Here is a 15,808-nt window from a genome sequence, read left to right on the forward strand (position 1 = left end):
TTTTCTTAGAATGGTTTTTTCCACTCTCCTTTGAATCTAGGTGTCTTAGTTTTCCTAGAAATGTATATAACTACAGAAAAGAAAATGCAAACACAAAGTTTATGCCAAAAAAGATCCAGCCTTTGCATGCTTGTCCCTTCTCAACTTGTCTTTCTGCTCTACCCTCTGTGTTGAAAACAAATGGCAATGCTATTTATCTGGTAGAGGACATCAGCCCAGAGTATCCTGGCCCATCTCTCCCTGACCCTTCTCATCTGAGGCAAAGTGGTTATAAGTTTGACTTTTCAGGTTTTCCTGCTCATGTCCCTGTTCTGTTGACAGTTTTTGAACAAGTGTCCAAGTCATTGGGGACAAGACATGAGGAACATGTGGGTTTTCTTCTGCCTTGGCAAAAGGAGGCTCCTTTGCCATGTTCCTTGCTCTCCCCTTAATTCTATCACTCATGCTGTCCTTGGCATGTCATAAGCCACCGCCCAACCAAGCTTTACTTCACAGAATAACAGCTCACAAGGAATATTTTAGAGGGGAGATTATCTATTTGTTAAGTTAGAGCTTTTAAGGGTGTGTTTGTTAATCTGGGAATTCACTGAAAATTTGTTAAAAATAAAGTCTGTGCCTGAATCATTTAATATCACCTATGACCCTTAATATAATGCTAGTACCTCATAAGCCCCGAATAAAAATGAGTATATGAATCACTGGGTGAGGTAATGATCGAAGGAGAGAATGAATTACTGAATGAATAATTAAATAAATTATTGAGAGGATGAGTCAGTGACTAAATAAATGTATATCAACATGTTATTAAAATTGAACTCTTTGTAATATGAAAGAAGCTGGGATATGTAAGTCATATATAACATTTTTTTTTTTTTTTTTGAGCAGAGAAGGCCGAGCAGCACTGGTTTCATCCTTTGGGGTATTTAAGTATCTGACCATGTACGGCATAATTCAGTTTATTGGTACATCACTGCTCTATTGGGTATGGACCACAATGATTTCTTCCCAGTTCTAATTGCATTTTAATTCCCTGGTTTATTCTTTGGGGTGTATCTCCTACAAAGGATTTAATGTTTTCTAAATAAGTGACATTTCTTAAAATAGATGGCTATAAACTTGGGGACTTGGTATAACTATGCAGGGCAGATGGAGCTGGAAATAAATAGATTTGGATCATTTTTCTAGGAGTATCATTTTCTCCTGATAACCTGAGACAGTTGACCTCTTCAAGCCTCTATTTCTTCATTAGAAGTATGAACAGAGATTTAGAGCATCCTAAAAATAACGCAGCAGGAAATGGATCAGGCTCCAACTGTGGAATATTTTTGGCAAAAGACTAAGAGGAGATAAAAGGAAGAAGTTGAATTTGACTTTGAAGGACTCACAAGCTATAAAAACTCCCACACTAGAGCTATATTTCTGAGTTTGCCCAGAACCATGTTCTTAGACATGTCATTTGTAAAGGATTAGCAATTATTTAAATACTTTTAAAAGACTCTTAAAATTAAATGTTAAAAATAATCATTAAAGAATTATTTAGCTCTACAGAAGAAATGTGCATGCAAACAAAATTATCTTTATTAACTCAGGCATAACTTGCTCTACAATAAGCTGATCCAACAGGTTTAGGGAACACTTCAAGGGAATTGCCTTACTGCTTCCTGGGACATTTGAGAGGTGAATGAGAACATAAACTCTCGCAACTGGTGGGTTACTCGCAAGGGATACACTCAGAGGGCTAAGGAGCAGACAGAAACTGGGTTAGGAGTCAGGAAAACTGGATCCAAGTTTTGTTTCTATTACTATAAACAATTAGGTCTTGCCCTTGGCCAAGTTTTTATCTACCTGTAGGATGTCAGGTTGGCTGATATCCAATGTCTGCCATAATTCTGTGAAAGCTTTGCTCCTAAAATGACAATTAAAGCTGACTTTGAAAATTTCTCACTCTTCCACATCAGCCTGCATATTTTGAGGAAGAAGACAGAGAAAGTATTGTAGGGAGGGAGGGACAACAAAGGACCATTTGTTACCTCTCAAAAATATAAAAGCAGGGCCTCCCCGGTGGCACAGCGTTTGAGCGCTGGGTTGCGAAGCTGCCTGCAGCCTCTGCAGCGCCGGTTCGATCCCCAGCTGCTCTCTGGCCACCGGAGGAGAGTCCCACATGGCATGCAGACCTCTCCTGCCGCCCGCTGCTCCCCTCAGCAGTGTACTTTGGTCCTTCTGCCTGCTCTGCTCCCCGCTCTGGCTCTGGTGGATTCTCTCACCCTCCCGCGCTTCTGACTGTACCCAGTGCTTGTATAAATAAGTAAGTAAATAAAAATAAAATAAAATAAATCTTAAAAAAAATATGAAAGCATTACTTCAGTTCCCAAGTCTTCATGGATAAGATTGGAACCATAGTCCACTCTGAAGTCACTTACTCGAATGGTCTAGATCTAAATAAGAGCATTCCCAGGATTTCACCCAGAATTTTCTGGGGTTTTGATTTACCTTCTAAAAGTCTGGAAATACCTTTTCTTTGCATAAATCTGATCAGAACTAGATTATAATTGAGTGCTCAGTTTATAACTACATAGCAGATAAATACCTGGTTGCAAAAGATATTGCAATGCAACTTCCTACAGAGTAAGGATTTGGCTTTTGTATTAAAATGCTTGTATTTAAATGCAACTCCATAAATGTGACTTTAGAAGTTCTACATCTGTGCAAACACACAAACCTTAGTAAGGCAAGCAGCCAAATTAAAGTCTGCAATGGACTTCCTTGGGACACTTACTTGGTCGTGAAATTAAATGGACTTGGCAAGAAGCATATTGTGAACTTAACCCATGAGTAAGGATGGAAAGAAACACCTATTAAAAGATTTGAGGCTTTCACTTCAATGTTTGGAGTTCCCAGCAGAACTTTCAGGCTTTGGTATCTAATGTTGAAAATTCATCTGTCCAGGCTGAAATTGCAGCTACCAGAAAGAATTATTGTGGCAAATTAGCAGGGGTTTCCCAACTCAATGACTCTCAATGAAATTAACTTAAATGCTGGGAAAATAGTAATTTTGTTTCATTCTGTCCAATGAGATGCTAAAGATTTTAGGCATACCAGTTTTTTTTTTTTTTTCAAAGTAGGGAGAAAAATAATGCTTGCTTCCTGACTACTTTCTAAAAGAGTTAAATGAAAAAAAAAAAAAGGCTATCAGAGTAGAAGCCACACTTCTTTTTCTTTTTCTTTTCAGCAACTACAACTCTTTGGGAATTACCAGTATCTCATGCAAGATGTAGCCATTACCTTGATGGTCTGTTTAACAAGTAAGCTCTTTATTTGTATTTGTCCATGAAATTCTAGTAATGTGCAAATAAGAACTTCTGAGAAGATGCACCTTAACTACTAAAATCTCACCACCTGTGAATTTTTTTGAACGTGGTTTTGGGGGTAAGTTCAGGCTTGAAGTCCTCTTTATAGCAAATAGTTTTCACCTCTTAAAATTGTATGAATTTTTTATAGGCTTATATCTGGTATATTGAAAAAGTACTAGGAAACTGGAAAGGGAAAATTTTAAAACCCAAAGGTCACTTTCCATTTTTCAGCTATGCTTTACATTGATGAGAAACCAAAGTTGTGCTAGGTCTGTGATGTGTGAGAACAAATGCTAGTGTTTTCTTCCAGGAGAGTTCTCTCAAAAGCAAGGTGTGGCTTAGAATGACTATTGCTCATTTCCTCCCTTCTAGATGACACTAAAGTATTACCTATCAAAGAACTCAGGGCTTGATACTAGCTCTTAATAAGTGAGTAAGGTGACTGCCTCAACAGAGAGAGAGAAGAAAAAAAAAAAGAATGGCAGGATTTTGTTTTTTCTATGTTCAACAATGAGGAGTGTTATGAAAAATAACAGAGGGCCTCCCCCCTGGTGGTGCAGGCAGTTGAGCGCCGTGCTGTGAAGCTGTCTACAGCCTCTGCAGCGCTGGTTCAATCCTGGCCAGAGGTGAGAGTCCCACATGGCGCGGCAGACCTCTCCTGTTGCATCAGCTGCTCCCCTCAGCAGTGTATTTCATCAGTCTGCCTGTTCTGCTCCCCGCTCTGTCTCTGGTGAATCCTCTACCCTCCCACGCATCTGGCCTGTACCCAGTTCTTGTATAAATAAATAAATAAATCTTTAAAAAAAAGAAAAATAACAAAGCTTAGCTATTGTAAACAGTGCTGCTATAAACATAGGGGTGCAGGTGTTCTTTGGAATTGATGTTTCTGTGTCCTTTGGGTAAAAACCTAGGAGTGGAATTGCTGGGTCATATGGAAGCTCTATGTTTAGTAGGTCCAGAAATCTCCACACAGCTTTCCACAGTGGTTGGACCAGTTTGCACTCCCACCAACAGTGCAGAAGAGTTCCTTTTTCTCCACACCCTCGCCAACATTTGTTGTTGCTAGTTTTTTTAATATGTGCCATTCTCACTGGTGTAAGATGGTATCTCATGGTAGTTTTGATTTGCATTTCCCTGATGACAAGTGATGTTGAACATTTTTTCATATGCCTGTTGGCCATTTGCATTTCCTCTTCAGAGAAGTTTCTTTTAAGCTCTTCTGCCCATTTTTTGACTGGATTATTTTCTTTGTTGTTGTTGAGTCTCATCAGCTCTTTGCAGATTTTTGTGATCAGTCCTTTATCATTAGCTAAGCTTTGGAAACAACCCAAATGCCCAAAAATAGATGACTGGATCAAGAAGATGTGGTACATATATACCATGGAATATTACTCAGCATTCAAAAAAGATAAACACATGCAATTTGCTGCAACATGGATGGCGCTGGAAGGGATCATGCTCAGCGAAATAAGCCAAAAAGAAAAAGAAAAATACCGGATGGTCTCACTCATAGCAGGAATCTAGAAAACTTAAATAAGGGACCAGGAAAATGAATAACTATAAGAAAGTGAAAATCAAAATCAACAAAAAACTATGAACCAGAGACACTTTTAGGGGGGCGGGGGCGGGAGGGGAGGGATTGGGGTCAGAATGGGGGGCTGCAATTGTATGGGGAATATAACAATAAAATTTATAAAAAAAAAAAATATTTTAAGCTGAAAAAAAAAAAAAAAAAAGAAAAATAACAGATAAAACACCAAGAAATGGAAGATATTAATAACCCTGAGAATGTCTTATAGCATCTTAAAACTGATATTGAAGTCATTTATTATATCAACCTAATAACAAAATTTACCAGTGTCAAAGATATAAGTAGTATCAATTTTGAATCTCAGGGTTGAAAGCTCTAGTCATAGCCCATGAAGATGTTTTTATGTATTATTAATATTCACATGGCTGGATAATTTTGAATCACTGATATTGCTTCTGTAGTGTTGCATATTTTTAAGCGATTTGCATGCTTTATTTGTGAACATGGTCAATGATGCTAAAATTAAAAAAGAAGACCAGGGGAATCCAAGAGTTAAGTTAGCAGGCAGTAGCATGAAGGTGAAGGCCTTTCTAAAATCTTTGGTTAATTATTCATAAATAAATACTTTCCTTATAGGACATGTCCTTAGAGGATCATGAGGCTTAGATAAAATGAAGCATATGCAGTGTACAACACAGGGCAGTTCACACTGTAAACACTCATGACAAGATGAATGATAGACTCTGCACTGTCCTCTTTTTCTTCTTTTGTGATGACTTCCTTGGAGAGAAGTGGACTATATGCAAGTAGACCCTTTGATTAGAATTCCAAAAACACGAGTGATAGCCCTAATCTTACCTTGGAATTGTTAGTTGACCTTGAGGAAGTGATTTTGAGCTTTTACACTTAATTCCATATTGGTTATTAATTTGAGTTCCACGTGATGGGTTTACTTTACTCTTTCTCATGTCATTAGCCTGTTGACCTTCATGCCAGTTAGTCACCCTGTGAAATTTAGTCTTTCATCTCACAGTGGGCTCAGAGGGAGACTTGGAATGACTTAAGGCAGGACCATTGTTACCAGCGGTAGAAAAAAGTCTCAGAAGGTGGCAAATCAAAAGCAGAATGCTTTATCAGAATGACAATATTTATCCAATTACTAAAAAAATGTGTAGTGGTTCAGTAAATAGACTATATTGGTAAAGGTAAGAAATAGACAACAGATTTTATATTTAACCCATTGCCTTTAAACATGATTGTTTCCCCATACCTGTAAATACAGCCATTCTATAGGCAGGTCATTTCTGGATCAAGTCGAGGGGTTAAAATGTTCTTATCTTTAGATATGAAAAGTTCAAAATTAACATTTGGTGTTTTCATCCATTTTAAAGTTTTTCTTGCCCTAAATCAAGTCTGACCTATTGCTTGGGGCAAGCAATGGGGGAAAAGGCCATGGTCTCTACTTTCTTTGTGTAACCTACTCTCTAACCCTGCTTCAGGGAATGAGGGCAAGACCAAAGGGCATTTTACTTAGGTGGGGTATTATTGTTCTCTCTGCCAAGTGCCTGCTAAATGGCAGGCATTTAAATTCAGGTAATGCACACGGGGCTTATAGGTGAGTTCTTGAATTTTCCAGACCTATATATTAACCTGGACTAGACCATTGCCTTACCTGTGTGTTGCTCTTTCCTGCTTACCCCTCAGGATTCCTTTTGGCAACTGCCTTCCAGTGGCACATACCACAAAGCCTTTTTCTACTGTGGGGCATGCTACCCCAGAAGATAGCCCCTTTGGGAGGATTCCTGTAGCCTAGTCAGTTTCCATAGCTTCTACTTGAGCTACCAGATAGCTACCAGCTCTTACTGCTGCTGCTCCCGCCCCCGCTATTGCAACAGGGAAATAAGTGGGGGAAAACTCTCAAAACCACTGCAAGGGCCTCCCTGGTGGCACAGGGGGTTGAGTGCAGCACTGTGAAGCTGTCTGCAGCCTTTGCAGCGCGAGTGTGATCTCTGGCCTGCCGGGGCAGGGGGTGGAGGGGGCGACCCACATTGCGCAGTAGACCTCTCCTGTCTCACCCCCTACTCCCCTCAGCAGTGTGTTTTGGTCCATCTGCCTGTTTTGCTCCCCACTGACTCTGGTGAATCTTCTCACTCCCTGCAACTCAGGCCTCTACCCCACTTCTTAAAAAAATGCAGTGTCTCCTGGAGTTGTTTTATTACCTCCCTCATTTGGGTTGCAGCAACTCTGGGAAGAAAGCCACAGTTTTTGCTGCTTCTAACAATTCCCTTTAAATGATTTTTGATAATCCTAAAGCTTTCCTTTATATATAGTCTGTACATAGGTAAAGTTGGGCTGTGTAAAAGTCCAGTAGGGATCCCTTTTAGTAGGTATTATGGGGAATGTCAATCATCTCTTTTTACATTAAATCAGCACTTACCATTAACTGTCCTCAAATAAGATTCTGAAGCATCCCTTAGACAAAAGGAAATGTCCCATCAATAACCTCTTAGATAAGTGTTCATCTATAATAATTTGTGTTAGACGCATAGGTACCCAGGGGCATAAAAAGGCTGATCGATGAAGTTGAGAGTTTAATGGGGCATTCACATACTTGGATGAATGAAATTCAAATCTAAAGTAGTAGATTACCAGAAAGCAGCAGGTACTTTGGGTATCCAGAGAAAGGATAGATTATTTATGATATTCTGGAGATAAGGAGGAGACAGAACTGGAGAAAAGAGATACTAGAGATGTCTTCACAGGAGAAGTAATATTTGCACCAAAAATAGGAAGGGTGGGTAGGTTTTCAAATATCATTTACCGAAAAGGGGGCATTTCAGTTTAGAAGTTAGAAGCAAGAACAAGAGAGAGCTGGTAAATGCTGGCCATGAGATTTTCAATTTGACTACCCTGTAGGGTATATGAAAAGAAATAGCAAGAGGTAGAATATGAAAATATGAGTTAGGTCACAGAAACTTGACTGCCAGCCTGAAAACCATGGACATCCATCTGTAGCTATTAAGAGATAATTTGATTGGACAATCAATGTAAAATCACTTTTAGCAAGGGGCCTGCTTATCTAGGTTCCCAGTTCAAGTCTTCAGCCTTAAACCTAGATTAATATGGGAAAAAGACAATGACAACACATGCATAATCAACTTATTTACATGCTTATCTATATACATCCTGAATTGTTCCCACAAAATTTTAAGCCAAAATACAAAGGCAGCCAATAAGACATAATACATTGAGGGTAAAGTCAAGAAGAAAAGTAAGATGAAATCAGGGAGATAAATTAGGAAAATATGTACTTGGAAGTCAAGTTTACCTCTAATACTTATAGAAACCATCTTGAAATAGAGTTGTTCTAATTATACCTCTATTCTCTTCAACAGATACACTTAAATTAAATCAGAAAATAGAGCAAGGGGGATATTGAAGAATGTAAATGTATCTTTTAAAAATCTGAGAACAGAAACTCTGAAACATCTGCATCTGAGAAGGGCTGTCTTTTCCCCCCTTCTCTTCTCACTGTTTTGATCTGACCTCTACTCATTCACCTTGAACATGTCCACCATTTGGGCATTGTCCCTTTCTGCTTGACTTCCCATAGCTAATTAGCTCAGTCTCTCTTTTATTAATATATTTTGGAGAGAAAATATATCGACCTAGCTTGGATAAGATGCCTGCCCTAGGCCAATCTTTTCTGTGAAGAAAGGTGGGGTTCTGTAATTCAGCTCCATTTAGGTCAGTCACTTCACATGAGAGGTAGTGTCCAGAGGAGGAGGCTGTTGGGGGTCATTCATCCACCACATAAATAAGATCTTTTACATAAACCCCGTTAGTGCTTCAGACTCCTAACTCTTTCTGGGTCTTGGTCCTCCTGGAAAATCTCATGGAAGAGATCAATCTTTTTCACTTTAAAAAAATTTCATGAAGCACATTCAAAATGTTGCTGGTAGTTTTAGGTGGGTTAATGAGCCTCTTGAAATTTGACTTACATGACTTACGACAAAATAAGCCAACGATTTAGGAGAAGTACAGCTACATTACATCCAAATGGTAAAAAACTATACTTTGAGGATAGAATTTACAACTACGAAGTCTACTCACCTAGCAGGCACTGTGTTGTGCTCAGCAAGAGACAGAAAGTGGAGTAAGACAGGGCTTTTTCCCTCAGGGGCTCACAGTCTGCTGAGCGCATGTGTAAACAGCCAGATTTAATGCAAGACACCTCGCACTACAGCGGCAGTATGAGTAATGTGCTGTGGAAACTCAGAGAAGGGAATGATTAATTCTGTATAAAATATAATATTTCACAAGTTTTCATTCCTCTGCATGCAATCTGATAGCATATATCATCATCATTTTAAGGCAACCGGACAGTTCAGGAAAGTTCCTCTGGCTTCTGATAAACAACACTGCTATTCAAGCTTATATTTCAGGACATCTCATTTTATTCTTTCTAGTTCATGAGATCCATACTGCCACAGTATGCTAGAGAGGGGGGAACATGGGACTTCACAATCTGACAGACTTGAGCTCATGTCACTCATTAACTGTGGGTCTTTAAGCAAGGCATTCTGCTTTTCTGAACCTCAGGTTATTCACCTACTTTATAGGAGATGATATAAAGGAGATGAAATTTTTTTTTTAAGATTTATTTATTTATACAAGCACTGGGTACAGTCAGATGCGTGGGAGGGTAAGATAATTCACCAGAGCCAGAGCAGGGAGCAGAGCAGGCAGAAGGACTGAAGTACACTGCTGAGGGGAGCAGTGGGTGGCAGGAGAGGTCTGTGCGCCATGTGGGACCCTCCTCCGGGGGCTGGGGATCAGCCGGGGATCGAACCGGTGTTGCAGAGGCTGCGGGCAGCTTCGCAACCCAGCGCTCAACCGCTGCGTAACTGGGGAGGCCCGGAGATGAAATTTTTTAAGAGACAATGTTTATGTAAATGCTTGAAATCTGACTGCAAAATTGAGGCTAACAGAAGCAGAGGAGAGAGGGTAGGTGAAAAGTACAGAGGGGCCCAGTGGTCTAAATAGTGAACGGTTATGGGTGCTTGGGTGCTGGGTGTTGCAATATACACCTGATGGGGTATCAGCCTATGCACTGAAAGCATAAAGTGTTGTAAACCAATGTTACCTCAACTAAAATGATACTTAAAAAATATATGTAAAATATTTAGTATAGCCTCTGGACCTAGTAGGAGCTCTAAATTGGAGTCATTATTTTTATATACATTTATTGCTTGAATCAGATTCCCTGTCAGAAAGTATTAGTAATTTCTAATGTGGAAAAGTTAAAAATATTATTTAAATATTGACCCTAACAACTAGCCATGGCCACAATAATGCTCCATAACAAACTGTCTCCCAAAACTCAATGGCTCACAACACCCCTCATGGCTCTGTAGGTTGTCATTCAGCTGACATCTCAGTGGGCTCAGCTGAGCCACTCTCCTTGAAGATATCAATTAGTTGGTTTTGATGTAGACCATGGCTTTGGTTCAGGTGTGCTGTACATTTTTCATTGTGGGGCAGGTTGAATGGACAGACCTGAGCAGTTCTCCCTGCAGATCACAGAGGGCTGAGTCAGCAAGCAAACCTGGCTGTGCAAGCAGGCCTCAAACCTCTGATTACCTTTCAGGCAGAGAACAGCAGATAGTGAAAGTGAAAATTAAGGGATAGTAAACTGCAATCTGCCATGATGAGGCCACTAATTCAAACTTCTACAGTCCCATATAAAAGATTAAACAGAAATGGCAGGAGAAAGAGAAGATCAAAGAGAGAAAGTCCAGACACAGAGAGGCAGTTATCCTTCTCAATTCCCTACATACTTTGATGAACTCTGGCCAATACTACCCTGATTGGAGGCAGAGAGAATCCAGCTTCTCTCTTCTGTGACCCAGAGCACAGTCTCCTATTACCTGTCATCCACCTTGAACTCATCCACATTTTGTGTGACCATGCAGTGATTTGTGACACCAGCTACCCTAAGCTACCCCAAGTTCACAAGTTATTAAAGGCACAGCCTCCCTAAGACTGCTTTTCCTTCAGAGACCTGCTGTAAGTTCAGGGGTCCCCCTGCCACCAGCTTTTCTGGGGAGTTGGCTACAAATTTGTTGTATTCAATAAATTCAGTAATTCACATTAACAGTTCACATACATGAGGAAAGTGCTATATATATAATTAATGGTTTTATTGTAGCAACTGGATATAAATCAGAGCTAACCAGAGAGACACGTAGCTCAAGGTATGGGAGGGTCCTGAACATAGCACTTCCATTCCCTCCTCCCTGGGGAGTTAGTTTGCTTCACCCTCCCTGGCACATCAATGTGTGACAATATGCAGAATATTGCCAAATAGGGAAACCCACGTGACCTTGCATGTCTGAAGTTTTTCATTACATAGGCCTGACTGATTGACTCACTGACCGTGTGTTTGAAGCTTTCCTCCTCTCTTTGAAGGTTGTACTGATATTATATGGCTCAAAGTCCCATCTCTCTAATCACACACTTGGTATTTTTGGGATGGTCCATCTCCATTCTGACTTATCTCATGAGAACAATTCATCTCAGGACCACCATCAGTCATTTTGTTATCATAAACAATCAAGGCCCACCATGAAGAGCAAAAACATGCCTATCAACTCAGGAAATCATGAGTTAAGAAGATTTATCAAAAGTGCTGGGAATAAAGGCTAGTCAAATTCTATATTCCAAGGAAACTCCCAGGAACAGTCCAATAAAATGAAGAACAAGAGAGTTTATGTGATTACCTCATAACACATATTGAACAAACTAAAGACCTATTATAGACTTTTTTCCATCCTAAACTACACACCCACTTTTCACCATCCTCCCCCTAAATGTACAAACATAACCTTATGTATACAGGGCCTACTTTCTTCCTTGTATCATGGAAACCAGTGATAAGCTATGAAGAGGTAAGAAATGACAGATATGAATACAAACCTTTAAATGTGATATTTGTAATTCCTGATCTTCCTATGTTTCTTTTCTGCTATGTCCTGAGAAGTTTATCAGCTTCTAAGACCATATGACTTCTAAGAAGGTTGAAATTTTTTTTTTGGTAGCTGTCCAATCATTGTCTGTTGACAGCCCTTTTATATTTTAAACATATCCTAGGATAACAAAAAATTTTTTATCTGGAAGCAAGATTTTTTTATGAGTTTTTTTCTTAACCAATTCTTAATGTGCACCTGAAGTCTTCCATTTATACTCTTATCCAGAAGGGAACAGAACACATTGTTAGCATCTGTCCCAGCACACTGACATGCTTGGAGAATGAATTATACAGTGAGGGCTTTAAAAGAGATTCCTAGTTTATATAGATGTCTTCTTACCCTACTCATCCTAATGCTCCACTTTCTCATCATCATGGAGAGATAATAGTACTGCCATCCTTATGGAGAAAACATTCGCAAAATGCACAGAAAAGACAAAGGTTGGTATAACTGGATGCACATCTAGGTAATGTGCTTTCCTCCATGCAAACACTCAGGTCATGTTTGCTGAATCTGCAGTCCTTTTGCAAGACTCAAGATAAAATACATCTCTATCTTTTATTCTCAAAGGTGAAATCCTAACAGGAAAAAAATGCATTTGTCTTTCAGTGAGTTCAACCCATGCCTATCCAAAGCTGGCTCCGTACCGCCCGGCAGGACAGCTCCTCTCACCCCCTTTGCTGCTGTCAGTCTTTCTGAATACTTGTTTCACATTGATCGTGCAGACCTGTGCATTTCTCTATGTGAAGCAGCAGCCCTGGTACTGTGAGGTCTACAGATACAGGTAAAGATCAGTTCTTAGTTTTTTTTTCTTTTCTGAAGGTAATACAATGAGTCTTCAAGGACATTGTACAACTTGACTGTAATATATACCCTAAAATTTTAATTAACAAAAGCTCTGTCTCTAAAATTCAGAAATTCAAATATTACTTGGAATATAGAAACAATTTTCCATTCAACATCAGATTTTTTTTTCCAAATTGGAATGTACTCAGAGAAGTAAAGTTGTAATGGAATCTAAGAAATGACAGGGAATAGCCAATAGTAGGATGATAGAGAATTCCAGGACATCTTCACTCTATCATTGGCCCACTCTGCCATTCTAACCTCAACTTTCTTATTGCAATATAAGTATATTAGATTGGATACATTTGGTGTTAGATTCAATAATTGAGGCTATCTAGTATTTTGTGCAAGAGTGCTTTGTGACTTATAATTGTATATTTCATCAGTTGATCCAGCAAACATTAACTGAATACCTACTAGATGCAAGGTACATTTCTGAACTCTAGGGAGCCAGGGATGATGACACTTGAGCACTGCATTTGAGTTATGCTTGAAAAATGAAGCTGAACTGTGAACTATTGTCACAATAATTTAAAAGTTTCTAACTGAATGAAAAAGCTGATGAAAACTAGTTATGGGGTTGATTATTTTAAAAAATGATCATTGTAAATCGATCAGTCAGGACTAGGGGAGCTCATATTGGAAACATACTTTTCTGAGCAAATACAGTGTGGACCCTCTGTGCTAAGTCCTAAAGGTTTGTTGTAAACTTGGGTAAAACAAAATAATAAAACCAAAAGAAAAATTCTATATTCAAGGAACTTTCATCCCAGGATTGGGAAATAAAAATGTGTAAATGATAAGTGCGAAACAATGAACTAAACGCAGCACCAGGAAGAATGGGGGAGAGGGGACACTCATTTTATGTCACAAAACTGTCCTCATCCTTAGACACAGGCACAGCCCAGGTACACCTGTGCTTCTGACAGACTGGCTGTCAAATCAGAGATTCCCAGGATCCCCTTTTCATATTCAATTCACTTCCTAGAGACACTCACAGAACTCAGGGAACCCATTTACTCGCTAGATCACCAATTTACTATATGGGGTATTATTTGGGAACACCTAATTAGAAGATTTGCATAGAGCAAGATAAGGGAAAGGGCATGATGTTAGTATCCTTACCAGGTATGCTGCACTGTTGCTCACAATCTCCACGTGTCACCTCCCTTTGGGATTTTTCATGGAGGTTTTTTGAATTAGGCTTGGTTGATTAATTCATTGGCCATTGGCAAGTGAACTCAAGCTCCAATTCTGTTCTGTTTCCTGGGGTGTCTGTCTGTGGGACTGGAAGTTTCAATCCTCCAATTACTTGGTTGATTTTCCTAGCCACCATCCTAAGCCCCCAACCTTACTATTACCTAAAACCCCACCCCGGGTAATTCCAAAAGTAACCTCGCATACATATCAAAAAACATTCATCACTCTAGACATTTAAGAAATGCCAAGGTTTTGGGGAACTGTAAGCCAGAAACCATGAGTAAAGACCAAATAGGTATGAGATAAATCACAATGTCTCAGCATGTTAGTGGTTAACTATTTTTCCCCTGCCAACTGGAAAAAATAGAATAAGAAGTCTCATAGACACTGTTGATTCTCTTGTAGTGAGTGCTATCTGACCAACCGAAGTAATTTCTCCATGAACTTGAGTTTGGAAAGTAACCAGACTGGGAATGCAACTGTGTTGTCCACTTCAATTTTAAGTTTTGAGAATACCACGCTGTGGCCCATCACCACCATCAACTGTATCACAGTAGCATTCATCTTTTCTAAGGGAAAACCATTTCGAAAACCTATCTACACAAACTGTTAAGTATTTGAAGTTTTTCTTTTCTAATATTTTTCCACTCCCTGAAGGTCCCCAGAGTTTCAGTCCACTGATGGGGTGTTTGAAAATGAAACAATTGTATTTCTCTAAAATTTAATATTTAATTTTAACCTTTGTAAGTTGGAGAGCCCATGGCTAGAAACAGTGCCATTTGCAGATAAACACAAGAGTAGGAGAGTAGTCTCCTAAAGTTAGTCTTTAAGAATGACTTTAAGCACACATATCTGTCAAGATATTTTGTTAAAGGCTTTATAACCAATACCAAAAAAAAAAAAAGTTGACCTCTGAATAGCTTAAGAATATTGTGTTAATTACGTTAATTATTTTGTGCATTTCCTTGATCATCAGTGACAATGAACATATTTTCATATTATTCACCATTTCTTTTCGTGGAATTATTTATTTGCATTTTTAATCTATTTTGTAATGGATTGGTGTTATTTTTCTTATTTTTAAATATGAGCTGTTTCTGTGTGATATTTTTCCCATTGCCTTTAATAGAAAATTATTTTCTCATTACAAAATCAGATTGATTATCATTTTTTTGTAAAATTTAGTTTACCCAGCTAGTCACTGGTTTCCCAGATTTTGTTATTTAATTTTCCTTTTGCTTATTCCTCAACTTGATGGAATGCCTATATGCATATATACTTTTTTATACCTATATGCATATATTTATGATTTGCTTATTTATATAACTTGTATTATATTCTGTATAATATTTATGTAATGAACATAGATGAACAGGAGGGTGGGTGTAGGGCTGTTGTATAGGGGCAGTTGCCTTTATTTCTTTTTGATTTTATAGATCTATACTGAGTTGGGGTCAGTAGAGCATCAGCACTGGAATAAGTAAGTTAGAGACCTGTAAGAGAAAACTGTTTTATAAAATTCAGGAGTGTAAGAATCATTTATGTTATGGCAACACTGGTAAAATGCTACTGTTTTGACCTATAAGTTAGTCCTATCAAAAAGCATCTCTAAGTTACCCTCTCCAAAGCACCTAAGAATTCTCAAGGACACAGGAGTTCGTGGGGTGGAGGGGGTAATAGCAGTGATGTTGGTACAGTGCATCCTGGGAAATTTGTCACCCCCAGATAAAACATTTGGACAGAATGGAGAAAAAGAACCCAAAAAATGTGCATGCTTGTTCCTCACTTGCCTTTTAAGTTCTGAGTCCCAGAGAAGCAGATAAAAAGTCACTTTCAAGTGGTTGCAGTCT

At 38.9% G+C, this 15,808-nt stretch overlaps 1 protein-coding gene across 1 annotated transcript in view; it reads left to right on the top strand.

Annotated features, from left to right (window-relative positions):
- ATP13A5 (ATPase 13A5) overlaps positions 1-15,808 on the top strand; it is a gene marked incomplete at both ends in the record, with an annotated part of 96,935 nt that overhangs the window by 75,873 nt on the left and 5,254 nt on the right. The window contains 4 exons of the mRNA XM_084232214.1: positions 886-982; positions 3,230-3,302; positions 12,522-12,696; positions 14,364-14,566. Coding sequence (XP_084088340.1) covers positions 886-982; positions 3,230-3,302; positions 12,522-12,696; positions 14,364-14,566 — 548 coding nt within the window. The remainder of the gene's footprint in view (positions 1-885; positions 983-3,229; positions 3,303-12,521; positions 12,697-14,363; positions 14,567-15,808) is intronic.

The sequence above is a fragment of the Talpa europaea genome (genome assembly GCF_964194135.1).
Source record: "Talpa europaea genome assembly, chromosome: 4".
NCBI lineage: Eukaryota > Metazoa > Chordata > Mammalia > Eulipotyphla > Talpidae > Talpa > Talpa europaea.